Source organism: Lampris incognitus, chromosome 3 (assembly GCF_029633865.1).
Source record: "Lampris incognitus isolate fLamInc1 chromosome 3, fLamInc1.hap2, whole genome shotgun sequence".
In the NCBI taxonomy this organism is placed as follows: Eukaryota; Metazoa; Chordata; class Actinopteri; order Lampriformes; family Lampridae; genus Lampris; species Lampris incognitus.
Window position 1 is genome coordinate 15,124,744 of NC_079213.1, and position 14,755 is coordinate 15,139,498.

Consider the following 14,755-nt stretch of genomic DNA (forward strand, 5'->3'; position numbering starts at 1 on the left):
TCTCTTTTCTGTACAGTGTTGTGATTACTTTTAAACACTAAAGTTTGAACAGGCCCTGGGCCTGATAACATTAGCAGCCGTCTGCCATCCCACTGTGCTATTCAAATAGGCCCTATTTTCAATTATATTTTTAATATGTCACTGTCATCAAAAGGTCCCCAGTCTGTGGAACAATCTACAGTAGTTCCCATTGTAAAAAAGAACCATCCTAAGACCTTGAATTACTATAGGCCTGTAGCTTTAACCTCTCTTGTTATGAAGTCATTTGAAAAACTGATTAACTTCTGGACAGGACGGAGCATCTGCTTGTCCAGTTACAGTTCGTATATCTAACCAACAGGGGGGTTCAGGATGCAACCATAACTCTGCTTAACTTCATTCATAGTCACTTAGAGGGTAGTAAGAACTATGCCAGACTGTTGTTTGAAGGCTGTCTCATCAGCCTTCAATACCATACAGCCTCATCTGCTAGTGCAGAAGCTGGACACCAGCATTGTTGGATGGATTTTGGACTTCCTCACCAACAGATCTCAGAGAGTGAAAGTGAATGGACACTTTTCTGGCTTGACTTCCACATCAACCGGCACCCCTCAGGGCTGTGTCCTCTCCCCTCTCCTATACATCCTGTACACTAATGACTGTTGCCAGTGAGTTAAAAAATCATCACATTGTGAAACTTGCAGATGACACGGTGATAGTGAGCCTGCTCAAGGAGAATGAAATATCCCATGGTCCTTTCATAGACTATTTCTCCAAATGGTGCCAGGAAGCCTTTTTGGAATTAAATGTGACTAAGACCAAAGACATGTGTATTGACTTTAGATGTAATCCCTCCAACCCAGTCAACACTAAGATTAACGGTTAGGAGGTTGAAATTGTTGAGTCATACAAGTACTTGGGCACTATAATTGATAACAAGCTGAACTTTGATTGTAATACCAATTTGTGATGCAAAAAAAGAAAATAAGCCAGCAGCGCCTTTAGGAAGCTGGCTAAGTTCGGTGTTGACAGGTCCCTGGTGACTTTGTTCTACACATCCTTTATTGAGTCAGTTATTACTTTTTCTTTATTGGTTGGTGTGCCTCTACTACTACTACTTTCGGCTGCCCCCGTTGGGGGTCGCCACAGTGAATCATCCGCTGTATGGTATGCCTCTCTCAATCTTAAATAGAAAAATTCACTAACAAAGGTGATCAAGGTCTGCAGTCTGTCTGATTTATATAACAAGCGGATGTTAAGGAAAGCAGAATCCATCCTGTCTGACAGCACTCACCCCCTGCACCTAGAGTTTCACACCTTGCCTTCTGGTTCCCGCTTCAAATACCCAGTAGTCAAAACCAATAAATACAAACACTCCTTCATTCCCTCAGCCATTTCACTGCTAAACTCCCAACAGTAAGAGGTAACACCAGCTCCACCTTGATAAACACTGTTAACACTGTTTACTGTTGCATTGCTTTTCGTTGGCTTTGTTCTCCTCACTACATGTTGTATTTATTTGTATTTATTTGCCTTATGTGTTCTGTGGAGTGTTTGTGTGTTTAAATGTTGCTGCTGCGACACAACAATTGCCCCTCTGGGGACAAATAAAACCTACTTGACTTGAAGGATGTAAGTAGGTCTGGAAAACAAAGGGAGGGGAGTGTCTGGCAAACACTTGTTGCTCCCTTCATCCTCCGTCGGCCTTGAATAAACTGTGGGATTTCAACATGGGACTGCCTCAGCAGCTCTTGAGCTTTGAGTACACTGTGAAAACGACCGTATGAAACTTCCACGCACGACTGCATTCATGAGGTGCAAGAGCCCATATACCCATAACACCTTCCCTCACAACTGCTGGGGGGGAAACAAGGTATGCAATTCTGGTGTTCTTAACTTCTTCTGTCAGGCTAGTCAGTCAAGGAAGGGTGAGAGACTTTGCTCCCCTACACCCGTGGACTACCAAACCCTTCCTTAGCATACAGCACCTTATGCTTTTTAGTTGACTAGTATCCGATTAATACGAGAAACTCCAAATTCCTCTCGCACACTCCCACAATTCTCTCCATGTAATCAGAAAGTACAATGTGTTGCCGGCACTTTGTACTACTTACTGTACATACTGTGCACAGGACTGCACAGAACCTGCACTTGTTTTTACTTGAATTGTAAGTTGGCTCCTTACCTTTGGACACAAACCCCTTAGTATAATTTTGGAAAATAGTAGCATCAGTGATTACACCCCCCCCCCAAAAAAGAGCATTCATGTTATGTACCCCCCCCCCAAAAAAAAGAGTACTTGCACACTTATAAATAGTTTAATTTGAGTGAAAAATGCAAAAAAATTCACAAACATTGCATCCCTGCTGGTTGAAATCTGCCATTGGAGGTTTACAGGTCCAATTACTTTCGTTCACAGACATGCATAAATGTGATAAATGTTACCACAATGCACCCCACCTAGAAACTTATTCCAAACACCCTCTCCTCCTTTCTTGTTGTTGCTATGCAGATTCTCTCCATTGACTATTTCTGAGCAATTTTCAATTTTAAAAAGGCACAGCTACTACAGGACAGGTGGCATTACTCTTTAGTCCCCTCAACTACGTTATTAACTACTTAAGAAAATGATTTCATTCAAATGTCATTCTTATGGCACTTTTCATACACAAAATGCAGCTCAGATCCTTTGACATTAGAAAGAAGCAGACACGTTAAAACAATCACAAGCAGAAAAAAGGTACAATGATATAAGTCAACGATGGAAATGGAGAAACCATTTAAGAGCAAGTAAGATGATACAAGAAAATCCAGCCACTGAGGACGCACAAGTCAGTGCATTCTTAGTGCCGGTCCCAAGCCCAGATAAATTGGGAGAGTTGCGTCAGGAAGAGCAATCGGCATAAAATCTTTGCCAAATCAAATATGCAGATCATAAATCAGATTTCCATACTGGATTGGTCGAGGCCCGGGGTCGACTGTCTTGGTCATCTGATTACTTGGGGTTGACTGTCCAAAGCAATGGGGAGTGTGGAAGAGAGGTGAAGAAGAGAGTGCAGGCAGGGTGGAGTGGGTGGAGAAGAGTGTCAGGAGTGATTTGCGACAGAAGGGTACCAGCAAGAGTTAAAGGGAAGGTTTACAAGATGGTTGTGAGACCAGCTATGTTATATGGTTTTGAGACAGAGGCACTGAGGAAAAGACAGGAGGTGGAGCTGGAGGTGGCAGAGTTGAAGATGCTAAGATTTTCATTGGGAGTGACGAACGACAGGATTAGGAACGAGTATATTAGAGAGACAGCTCAGGTTGGACGGTTTGGAGACAAAGCAAGAGAGGCAAGATTGAGATGGCTTGGACATGTGTGGAGGAGAGATGCTGGGTATATTGGGAGAAGGATGCTGAACATGGAGCTGCCAGGGAAGAGGAAAAGAGGTTTATGGATGTGGTGAGGAAGGACATGCAGGTGGCTGGTGTGACAGAGGAAGACGTGGAGGACAGGAAGAGATGGAAACGGATGATCCACTGTGGCGACCCCTAACGGGAGCAGCCGGAAGTAGTAGTAGTAGTAGTAGTAAGATGATGCAAGTAAAATATAATAACAAAGGGGACGGATGAAAAAAGTGCAAAAAAGGAATAAAATAACTGAGTAAAATGTGGGGCAAATTAAAGGATAGAGGGTAGGTATACGTTTTAAGCTTTGGGTTGATATCTTTAGGCAGCATCTTCCTTTTCTACTGAATTAGTTTTTCTCACATGCAGGCTATCTCTCTCATGAACACTTAACAATATGGTACAGGAATGGACACTTATCATGTAAATATGACACTTTGTAAATAGCCTCCTCTGGTCAAGATGTCTCACCTACATATCTACAATGTGCAATACAAATGTTTGTGCAATACAAATGTACAATTGTAAATACACATACAACTGCTGTATACTGGTTACAACTATTGTTGTGGTTGTAATATAGGTATATAATATAATATGTAGTTGTGAGGTGGATGGTAGGTGAATGTATAATGTATACTTCTGGTACACAAGATAATATAGTGAAATCAAGTGGGAGTATATAGCATTGTCTATGGACATGATGGGTTGTGGTATTGGTGTATGATATAGTGTATGGACAAAATAGTATACAACCCCTGATCAGAAAAAGTTGGGACAGTATGTTAAATTAAAATTAAAACTGAAAACAGTGATTTTTAAATTCTTTGACCTGTATTACATTAAAAACAATACAACGGGACATTATTCTAAATTTTCAAAATGAACACTTATTTCAATTTTGATTCTCGCAACATCCATCCATCCATTCAAAGCCGCTTATCCCAACCGGGGTCACGGGATGCTGGAGTTTATCCCAGCAGTCATTGGGCGGCAGGTGGGGAGACACCCTGGACAGGCTGCCAGTCCATCACAGGGCCCACACATTCACACCTAGGGACAATTAAGTACGGCCGATTCACCTGACCTACATGTCTCCGGACTGTGGGAGGAAACCAGAGCACCTGGAGGAAACCCACGCAGACACGGGGAGAACATGCAAACTCCACACAGAGGACGACCTGGGACAACCCCCAAGGTTGGGCTACCCTGGGGCTCGAACCCAGGATCTTCTTGCTGTGAGGTGATCGCGCTAACCACTGTGCCACCGTGCCACCCCACACATATATCCAACATATCCACACAAAAAAAAAATCCTCCTTCTTCTTGCAACATATTTCAAAAAAAGTTGGGACAGTAAAGCATTTACCGTTCTGTAATGTTGCCATTCCTTTTCACAACACTTAAAAGACTTTCAGGGACTGAAGACACCAAGTGAAGCATTTCAGGTGTAAGTTTGTCCTATTCTTCCTGCAAACAAGTCTTAAGATGTGCAACAGTACGGGGTCTTTGTTGTCTCATTTTGCATTTCAAAATGTGCCACACATTCCCTATTGGGGACTGGTCAGGACTGCAGGCAGGTCAGTCCAGCACCACACCCTCTTCTTCTGCAGCCATGCCTTTGTAATATGTGCAGAATGTGGTTTTGCATTGTCTTGTTGAAATATGCATGGCGTCCCTAGAAAAGATGTCGCCTTGAAGGCAGCATATGTTGCTCCAAAATCTCTACATACTTTTCAGTATTAATGGTGCCATCATGGAAGTGTAAGTTACCCTTACCAGTGGCACTGACACAACCCCATAGCATGACAGACCCTGGCTTTTGGACATGTTGCTGGTAACAGTATGGCTGGTGTTTTTCTTCTTTGTCCCAGAGCACATGGTGTCCATTTCTTCAAAAAGAGACCTGAAATACTGATTCATCTGACCGCAATACACATTTCCACTGTGTGATGGTCCATCCCAGATGCCTCTGAGCCCAGAGAAGTCGATGACGCTTCTGGACACGGTTAACATAAGGCTTGCTTTTGGCACAGTAAAGTCTTAACTGGCATTTGTGGACATATTGTTATGGCTCGCTCACCCCGCACCGTGGCCCGCCCACCCCGCGCCGGCAGCCAATTGGCTCGTCAGGGCCGGGCTTAGTCATCAGGGCTGGGCTTAAGTTTGGTGGCCTCCCACGTGCCCGTTGTCAGTTCGTGTTGTAACCTCCCCGCACCCGCAGTAGCGGCCACTCTCCTCTCACCGTCCTTTTCTCTACGAACTCATCCCAGCCCTTGGTTCATGTTTTTCCCTTGCAAAGTTTCCCCGTGGAAGTATCCTGCCGTGTTCCTGTTTGGATTACCCGCGAGCCTTTTTCCCCTTGGACTTTCCGTTTTTTTCCTTGTCGCTCATTGCCTTCCTATGTTTGACTACTTGTACGCGTAAGGAATAAAGTACGCCAGTTTTCGGCTAACCCCATCTCTGTCTGGTGTCGTGTGCTTGGGGTCTTCCACAAACCCTAACACATATTTTAGTACTAGACAAAGGTTTTCCAAAGTAATCCTGAGCCCATATAGTTATATGGCTTATAGATGAATGGTGGTTCTTGATGAAGTGCCGTCTGAGGAATCAGGGAGCGTGGTTATTCAGCTTAGGCTTGTGCCCTTGTCCTTTATGCACTGAAATTCCTCCAGATTCCTTGAATCTTTTAATTATGTTATGCACTGTAGAGGCTGACATATCCAAATCCCTCCCTATCTTTCTTTGAGGAACATTGTTTTTAAACATTTCAATCATTTTCTCACACATTTGTTGGCAAACTGGCGATCCTCAGCCCATCTTTGCTCCTAGAGGACTAGGCCTTTCCTGGATGCTGCTTTTGCACCAAGTCATGATAACAATCACCTGTTGACATCACCCATTTCAAATTGCATCACTATTGAATTATTTTTACCTCGTTACTAGCCCTAAATTGCCCCTGTCCCAACTTTTTTTGGGATGTGTTGCAGGCCTGAATGGCATGAATGGATGAAATGAGGCTGACCAGACAAAACAGAGAAGAGGACACTTTATTATTTGTCATTGTACATACATACAATGAAGTTTGTTCTCTGAATTTAACCCATCCTATTGTATAGGAGCAGTGGGCAGCTGCAGTGCCCGGGGACCAATTTCAGGTCTTCTTTCCATTGCCTTGCTCAGGGGCACAGACAGGAGTATCAACCCTAACATGCATGTCTTTTTGATGGTGGGAGGAAACTGAAGCAGCCAGAGGAAACCCACGCAGACATGGGGAGAACATGCAAACTCCATACAGAAAGGACCTGGGACGGCCTGGGGTTCGAACCCAGAACCTTCTTGCTGTGAGGCAACAGTGCTAACCACTGGACCACCGTGCCGCCCAAAACATGAAAACATGAAATATCTTGTATTTCACTGCAGATAGTATGAACACAAGTCAAAGTAAATTTTGAAATCACTGCTTTTGTTTTTTATTTGCAATTTCCATACTGCCCCAACTTTGTCCGAGTTGGGTTTGTATAAGCAATATGGTATAACATATGGGCATAGGTTGTTGATTATTAAACCATAACAAAACTCTGCTGCTACATTTATTTCTTCTGGGGTTTTTTTTTCTCCCTTTTTTTGTGTGAGTGATGTCTGCAAGTGCTAGAAGCTGCTGTGTACTGGAGTCAAATTCCTCATCTGCATAGGCACACTTGAGCAATAAAGTTGATTCTGCTTCTGATAACAGATATACGTACTATGTCCGGTTTGTGACTGTCATCAGACCATCGCTCCCTGCCCACGCTTATAATCCATTTCAAAGCTGCATGAGGATTATAGTTGCCACATCGCAAGTTCCAACGTCTATACCATGTCTACATGGATGTACAGAGATGTAAGACATCACGTCTTACATCTTATCTTGTGTCTGTTGGCCTATTGGGAAAGATTATGTTAGAAAATTACAACACGCCTGGATGTGCAACTCTAACCGTCTGTAGAGTTTCCTCATTCAGTGAATCACAATCCCCGCCAACAAATAAACAATCTCCTAAATTAACTTAGTAGTAGTAGAACACAGGGTACAAATTCAGGGATGTGAGCTGATAATTTGAGGATGCTCGTCCATAATCTAAAGTTCAGCGCCATCTCCACACTCTTCTACCTCGGTGACACACGGATCTATTTTTATGAAACTTATCACGTCATCAATCAACACTGCTTGACTGCTGCCCAGAAGCAAATAAAAACTCCCTTTACAAATACGCAGGTAAGACGTTCTTTGGGTGTACAGCTAGAAAGCTTTGGACAAACATTCCTTTTTACAAAGTCTTACACGAATGAGCATGGAATTCCTTCGCAGGACTTAAAAACTGCTTACTTTCATTTCAAAAGGACTTAGTGGTATCGTTTAGGTCTTCGCTACGACTCCGTCTTGAGTTCGTTTTGCAGACAATTCATGTCCTCAGGTCTACAAGTTGACTACCAGTGCGTGAAAGTAAGTTATACGATCACAATATCACCCCCAAAACTGCCCATCGCGGTAGGTAGATGTCAACAGTGACACATTTGCTGGACAAGATTCAATATCATGTGTGGGTTGACAACTTCCATTATGCATGTTCCTAGTGATGCATATGTGAACTTGTTATGAACTGAACTACCTCCACAAGTGTTTTACTTTGCCAGTTGGAATGAATTTTGTCAATAAAAATTACGTTTTATGTTCCTCACAACAAAACTCTACCACCTTACAAGAGAAAGACGATAGCCACCGCTGCTTGTATAGGAGACACCTAGACCTCAACAGGACTGAAGGTCAGAAAAAAAACAACAAAAATTACAGCGCTTACCTTCCGCCGACGAAACGTGTGCTTTTTCTCATGTTCCTTCTTGTCCTCATCCTCGTAGACCAGGACAAAGTCGATGCGCCTCACGCCATCGTTGAAGAATAAAGAGTCCGGCTTGTTGTTGAATTCTGCCTGAGGGCAAAAAGAGGGCTCAGCGGGTAAGTCTGCAGTCTCCAACCCATCCCTCACCTCCTCTTCTTTCATAATTTTGTACATGTTATATCCCCGCTGAAGAGAAGTAGGACCCCCTTGTTAAGCCGGCCTGCCTTAAACCTTATTAGGGTGGCAAACCTTGAGCACCGGATCTCATCTGTGTTCTGAGTAGTCAAGGGGAGGGGGGCAGAGTCAATATTGTGTCACCGCCCTTCACCAAATGGACAGCAATCGCCGCGATATTGCAGTGTTGCAGCAACGTCGACGACCTGTCCTTATTTGAAATGTGAAGAGTCAATATTTACATTCACTTCTGTTTGTTTTGGAAATTAAGAGGCATGCTATCAATAAAAGTGATTTCCACCTCTACCATTATATATATATGGACAGGCTGCCAGGCCATCACAGGGCCAAATCGGTGCTACCTAAATAGTTTTTAAAACTGTCAAAGTACCCAAAGCTGCCGTCCCAGACGGTATCTCATCTTGTGTCATTAAGACCTGCTCTAGTCAGGTATCGAATGTTTTCACAGACATGTTTAACCTTTCATTGTCACTATGTGTGTTTCCTACATGCTTTAGGAAAACCCTTATTTTGCCTGTACCCAAAGAAAAATCACCTGTATCCTGTCTTAAAGACTACAGACCTGTTGCTTTGACCTCACTAATAATGAAATGCTTTGAAAAATTAGTTAAGACATACATAAATCTTAACATTCCTGCCAACCTTGATCCGCTACAGTTTGCTTATCAGTCGAACAGATCTGTGGAAGATGCTGTGTCATTGGCTCTGCATACTGTGTTAAAACAGCTTGAAGGAAAAAACACCTATGTCAGATTGTTGTTTATTGACTATAGCTCCGCATTTAATACCATTGTACCATCTCAATTGGTGTCAAAGCTTAGGGACCTTGGTCTTTGTAACTCCATAAGTGGTTATATGACTTTCTGACAGGCAGACCTCAGGCACTGAGAGCAGGTACCAGCTACTCGTCTACCATAGTTCTCATCAGAGGAGCACTGCAGGGTTGTTGTCTTGGTCCCTTGCTCTACAGTCTGTTCACACATGACTGTGTTGCCAAATATCATAACAGCATGGTGAAATTTGCAGACGGCACCGCAGTAATTGGACTGATAAATGACAACAATGAAGTGTGTGTGTGTGTGTGTGTGTGTGTGTGTGTGTGTGTGTGTGTGTGTGTGTGTGTGTGTGTGTGAACCCACCTGCTCTGCTTTGGCTACAGACGCTCCTTCCTCTATCGTCTCATAAGTTGGTAAAAACTCCTCTGGGTAAACTGTCGAAAAAAAGAAAAGACAGAGAAAAGATAAAAGTCAAGTCAGGTCAAGTTTATTTGTATAACCCAATATCACGATTACAAATTTGCCTCAGTGGGCTTTACAGCAACACAACATCCTTAGGTACTGATCAGTTTGTATTGGTGTACTGGCGGATACGCTATATTTATTATCATTATTATACATGTAGCATTCCTGATATTTAAGCTCATATTACTCCAGGTAACTTAAACATGTCTTTAATATCTGATTGTTGAAACAAAATTCAATTTTGACCAATACTTGTTGTATTATTTGTTGTCTCAGAAGATACCCACTACTTCTATAGCTACAATATGCTTCTAAATTACAATGTAATAGATGTAAAGTGCATTATATCACATTTTTCATTTATAAAAGAAACTGAAGTGGCCAAACATATCGACAACAATAACCTCTGAACCAGTAACAGCCTCATTTTCAACTTCTTTTATCTGAGGGAAGGTTCTTGAGTATGCATACACAGATGAACATTTTCCAAATCACCACTGCCCCCATTGATTCAATTACACACACACACACACACACACACACACACACACACACACACACACACACACACACACTAGTCACCGGTGCCGACCAGTGGTTTACCACCGAGTACCTCATCCTCTGACAGAGCCTGTTAGCTGTTCAGAGGAAATAGTAGAGGTCAAAGGAGAGAGTGGATCTTACTTATTTCACTTTGCTCCTTTCAGTCTGAGGATTTGAGTCGGGGACCTTTCTGTCACAAATCAATTTCTCTGACTCATAGCATACCACCGTTCTCCTACGTATAGCCCAGTGCCGTTTACCATGTCTCAACCGCTCGTTTCCAGCTTCTCCACGTTTTCATCTATAACAATTTTTCATTTTTCACGTTTTCAGGGCGGCCCAGTGGTTAGTGCTGTCGCCTCACACCAAGAAGGTCCTGGGTTCGAACCCTGGGGTCATCCAACCTTGGGGGTCAACCCAGGTTGTCCTCTGTGTGGAGTTTGCATGTTCTCCCCCTGTCTGCGGTGGGTTTTCTCCGGGTGCTCCGGTTTCCTCCTACACCCTAAAGACATGCGTCAGGTGAATCGGCCGTACTAAATTGTCCCTAGGTGTGAATGTGTCGGCCCTGTGATGGACTGGCAGCCTGACAGGGTGTCTCCCTGCCTGTTGTCCAATGACTGCTGGGATTGGCTACAGCATGTTAGATTTAATACTCCTGTCTGTGCCCCTGGCCGAGGCATGGCAAGACGAACTGGAGTTGGTCCCGGGGTGCTGCATGGGGACTGCCTACTGCTCCTAGCTACACAGCTGGGATGGGTTAAATGCAGAGATGAATTTCCCCACAGTGATTAATAAAGTATTTCAAAAAAATCATGCACTAAGAGACACACATAAATGTCCACCCACAAGTTATACGATTCTCTGGAAAGAACCAATTAAATCACAAGCTATCTAGTGTTGTGCAAAACCCTTCACTTATTACTCCACTGCAGTAATGCCCCTTGATTCATTCAGCAGCGGTGGACCACCACAAACAGAAAACTGAAGACTAGCAACAGTCTGAGAGGTGAGACATAACTGGTTTATAAGTGTGGGTTTACGTGTAACACAACAGCTGATGCAGAAAGCACTGTCATCTTTCCATAGTCAACTGAATGGGAGAAACTAATCTAATTGAAGGCAGATGTTGTTTTCAAAACACTGGCCATAGTAACGACCCTGAGGAATGAGATGGTGGAATAACTACTTGTCCAAGACTGAGGATTTTCCTTTGTCGCAGAATTTAATCCATGAAACACTGTTAATTTTATCAAGCCTTATCACCACAGTCTCCCTACTTTTACATATGTCACGTCACGTCACGTCACGTCATGACATGCCACACTATGTTATGTGTTATACATTATGTGATTTATGTTGTATGTTATATGTTATGTTTGGTGGAGGGTTTTATCACAAGCATTTTGCAACAACTGGAATGTATAGTTTGCATGGGTAACACCAGCAGGCAATGGCAGACTGGCCATCTGGAGCACCGGGTGGGCCACTTGACAATTGGGGTTGATGCAACGCAAAATATAAATAACCCCAGCCCCCACTTAAATAAAAATAACCAAGTGTTGTGTGTCTGACTGGACCAGGCAAGTGGGTTGCCAGCCCACTGCAGTTGGGTATTAAATCTGTCAGTCTCTCTCTCCCAGCCAATTACTTTTGGTCGGGTCCATTCTAACGTTTCCTGGGCCCCATCCCTTTCCCGTCTCTGTTAAGTGGCGACGGCGACATTTGGATAAATAGTGGAATGGAACAAGATAGACAAACAAAAAGAGAAAAAACGTAAGCGTGGTTAAAATGATTTCTTTTACTGGTCAGATGGTCTCTGAGATTCTTGCCACCCTGTTGCCAGTGCCATTGTGCCAAAATAGGCTCCTTCTAGCCAGCCCCCTCCTAAGAGCAACATGTTCCCCTCGTTCTATTTTACATCTATTTTACTAAAGTTATCATTATAAATATTGTTCAGTAATCTTGCTTACAGAAAGTGTGGCCTGATTTGTGTGGGTGGTGGTGCATTGCTGGGGGGCGGTCTGAGTCAAAAATTCCAGGGCCATTTTTCATTCCCAGTCCACCCCTGCCAGCAGATAAGGATCTCCTAACACAATCAGTTAGTAACATTCTCATTCAGTTTCATTTGAAAAGATTTGTTGAAAGATTAGAGTGGGCTTGACTTGAATGTCTTTGTGCTTCTCGTTGGTAACTGACACTGATTTGGTCAACAAAATGTGTGCGCCACATGCAGACCCACCAAATCAATACCAATACACATTAACAAATTCTGCAATTCAGAGACTGTACGATTATATGAGAAATTAACAAATCTATGCAGCAAAAAAATATTTTTTTCCTACCCACTACCCGCCCACTGCACACTTCCTCCCCAGACGATATCCTCCCTGAAACCAGATGACAGAAGTACACACATGCCATCCAAACAGAGACGTAATCTCCAGACTTTAAATGAGGAACCAAAAGGTGCCCGCCAAGGCCAAGCGTTTGTTCTCTCTTCTTTGTGGAAAAAACATATCAGCATCAATTCATCCAGAGTTTTTAGCAGAAGTAAGGCAGGTGAGTCACTGCGGCGCTCAAGTATTGTTTTGACCGTGGATTATGGTCAGATGATGAATTTTCATTGCAACATGCCTTCAGTAGTGGGGGCAAGTCTGTAATGGAGGCAGCTGCTTTGGAAACCGTTTGCATGGCGAAGGTTATTCTATGGAGATAAAGAGAATTTGCACTTAAGAGACTAATGTTAGTCGACACAGTCACATGGATGGTGGTGTCTCAGTCAGAACAGGGTCACACACTGCTAATAAATAATCCCAAGTATGTTTAAATTGGCTCGAAGTACTGGAGGGGAGGAGGCATCACAACCAGTTAGAAAGTGTCAGTACGCTTTACTTCACAGCAAAGTGAATCATAAGCAGCTGATTCAACTTCAAAACCTTTCTTTGATTGCCGACTCCCTCTAATACTAACTTTTATTGTCTTTCAGTCACCCAGTTATAATGCTATAGATTGAAATGAGCTATTTAAGTCTGATTTGCACCAGACACTGTATGCACCTGTTCAGCAGTGTTCATCCATTGCTACTCCTTCACTGCCTGCACCGAGTTTAACCATAAATAATTCCTCACAATTAAACTATTGTGCAATGCAGAATTCTGTTATGCATCTCTGTGATTAAGTCAACGGTACATTACATCAACACAGGATATAGGCCCAGTCACATAGCTGCCAATGATAAATTCTGTCTGCAAAGTAGAGAGAAAGTACTGTAAATATTAGGTAAAGTTTTACAGATGGCATTTCGGTTTGGCTTACAGCAACCTAAGAAAAAAAACAGACACCAGTGTTTTTAGATTCAGGGATCTCTCCCTTATATAATAGACGCACGGAGAGAATGTGATCACTACAGAGAGACTCGGTCAAACACATTCCTGCACAGTAAGATGTGTCAGGTGACAGCAACGCAAGCATGTGTTTTGAAACCTGAGAACATTTTCATGGAATGAAAGAAATGTGGAAGGATGCAAGGAGGCATGGACGCCCTCAGATATTTTTTCAAAATCTAACATCTTTCACATTAAAGGGAAAACAGAGACAACTTCAGGTATACAACTTTGTATTACTTGAGCATTATATTGGCCTAGACTGAACCTTAGTACATTACTGACTGACCTATAGATTACTGTTCATCTATAACAATTAATAACAAGGTTATGGATTTGTGTTGGCTCAGTACTTGTCCACCCTCCCGCTTTGTCATAATTTCATCTTTCCACAAACGAGTTGCAATCATTGGATATTAATGTATTCGAAAAAAGGGAAAGCTGAAATGAAAAGCTGAAGACGTGAGTTTCCATATGGTCTTGGCTCTTTTAATGGACTGACACTAAAACTACATCAGGAGCCATACACGCAAAACTTAAACATGAACAATACTCCAGTCCAAACACAAAGCACCTTATACAGTCCCTGAGAAAATACACACACACACACACACACACACACACACACACACACAGAGAGAGAGAGACACACACGCACACACCCTGGCAGTAGCTACATCAAAAATCCATGATAGGTGGACGAACAAGTTTGCCCAAAGCCTTGTAACCAACTCCACACACGTCATACACTCAAGGGAAAACAGAAAGATGAGGGAAACAGAGCGAACTCACCCATTTCTTCCTCTATCATTCCTCGAGCCGTATCACCCTCCAGCTCCTCTGCCTCGGACACCGAGTCCATCTCAAAGATGTCGTTATCGCTCATCTTTCAAAGTCAGGGCACCGAGTCGCATCGCTGAAGCCAGAGACTTACAAAACGAAGCATTCGGCGCTAACTCTTTACGAGAGGCTTTGCGGTGCAGCCCACCTCCTCAGCGCATGCCTCCTTTATTTCTCAACACTACCCAGACGAGAAAATAACTTTTGAGATCGTGCACGAACTTGAAAGTATGGAGACGGGTGGGGTCGGAGGAGGGCTCTGCAAGGCTTCACTGCTCGTTGACGCCCACTCGCACACAATGCTTTC

At 43.2% G+C, this 14,755-nt stretch overlaps 1 protein-coding gene across 2 annotated transcripts in view; it reads right to left on the reverse strand.

Moving 5' to 3' along the window:
- The window catches only part of ano6 (anoctamin 6), a 41,559-nt gene extending 26,868 nt beyond the window's left edge, over positions 1 to 14,691 (reverse strand). Inside the window, exons 1-3 of one of the 2 annotated variants that reach the window (XM_056275786.1) lie at positions 14,401 to 14,691; positions 9,581 to 9,651; positions 8,208 to 8,336 (exon numbers count right to left, since the gene is read on the reverse strand). In XM_056275786.1, the coding sequence (XP_056131761.1) occupies positions 8,208 to 8,336; positions 9,581 to 9,651; positions 14,401 to 14,494 (294 nt within the window). In that variant the 5' untranslated portion in view covers positions 14,495 to 14,691. The remainder of the gene's footprint in view (positions 1 to 8,207; positions 8,337 to 9,580; positions 9,652 to 14,400) is intronic. The other variant, XM_056275787.1, reaches the window with a different exon arrangement.
- Positions 14,692 to 14,755: the final 64 nt, after the last annotated feature.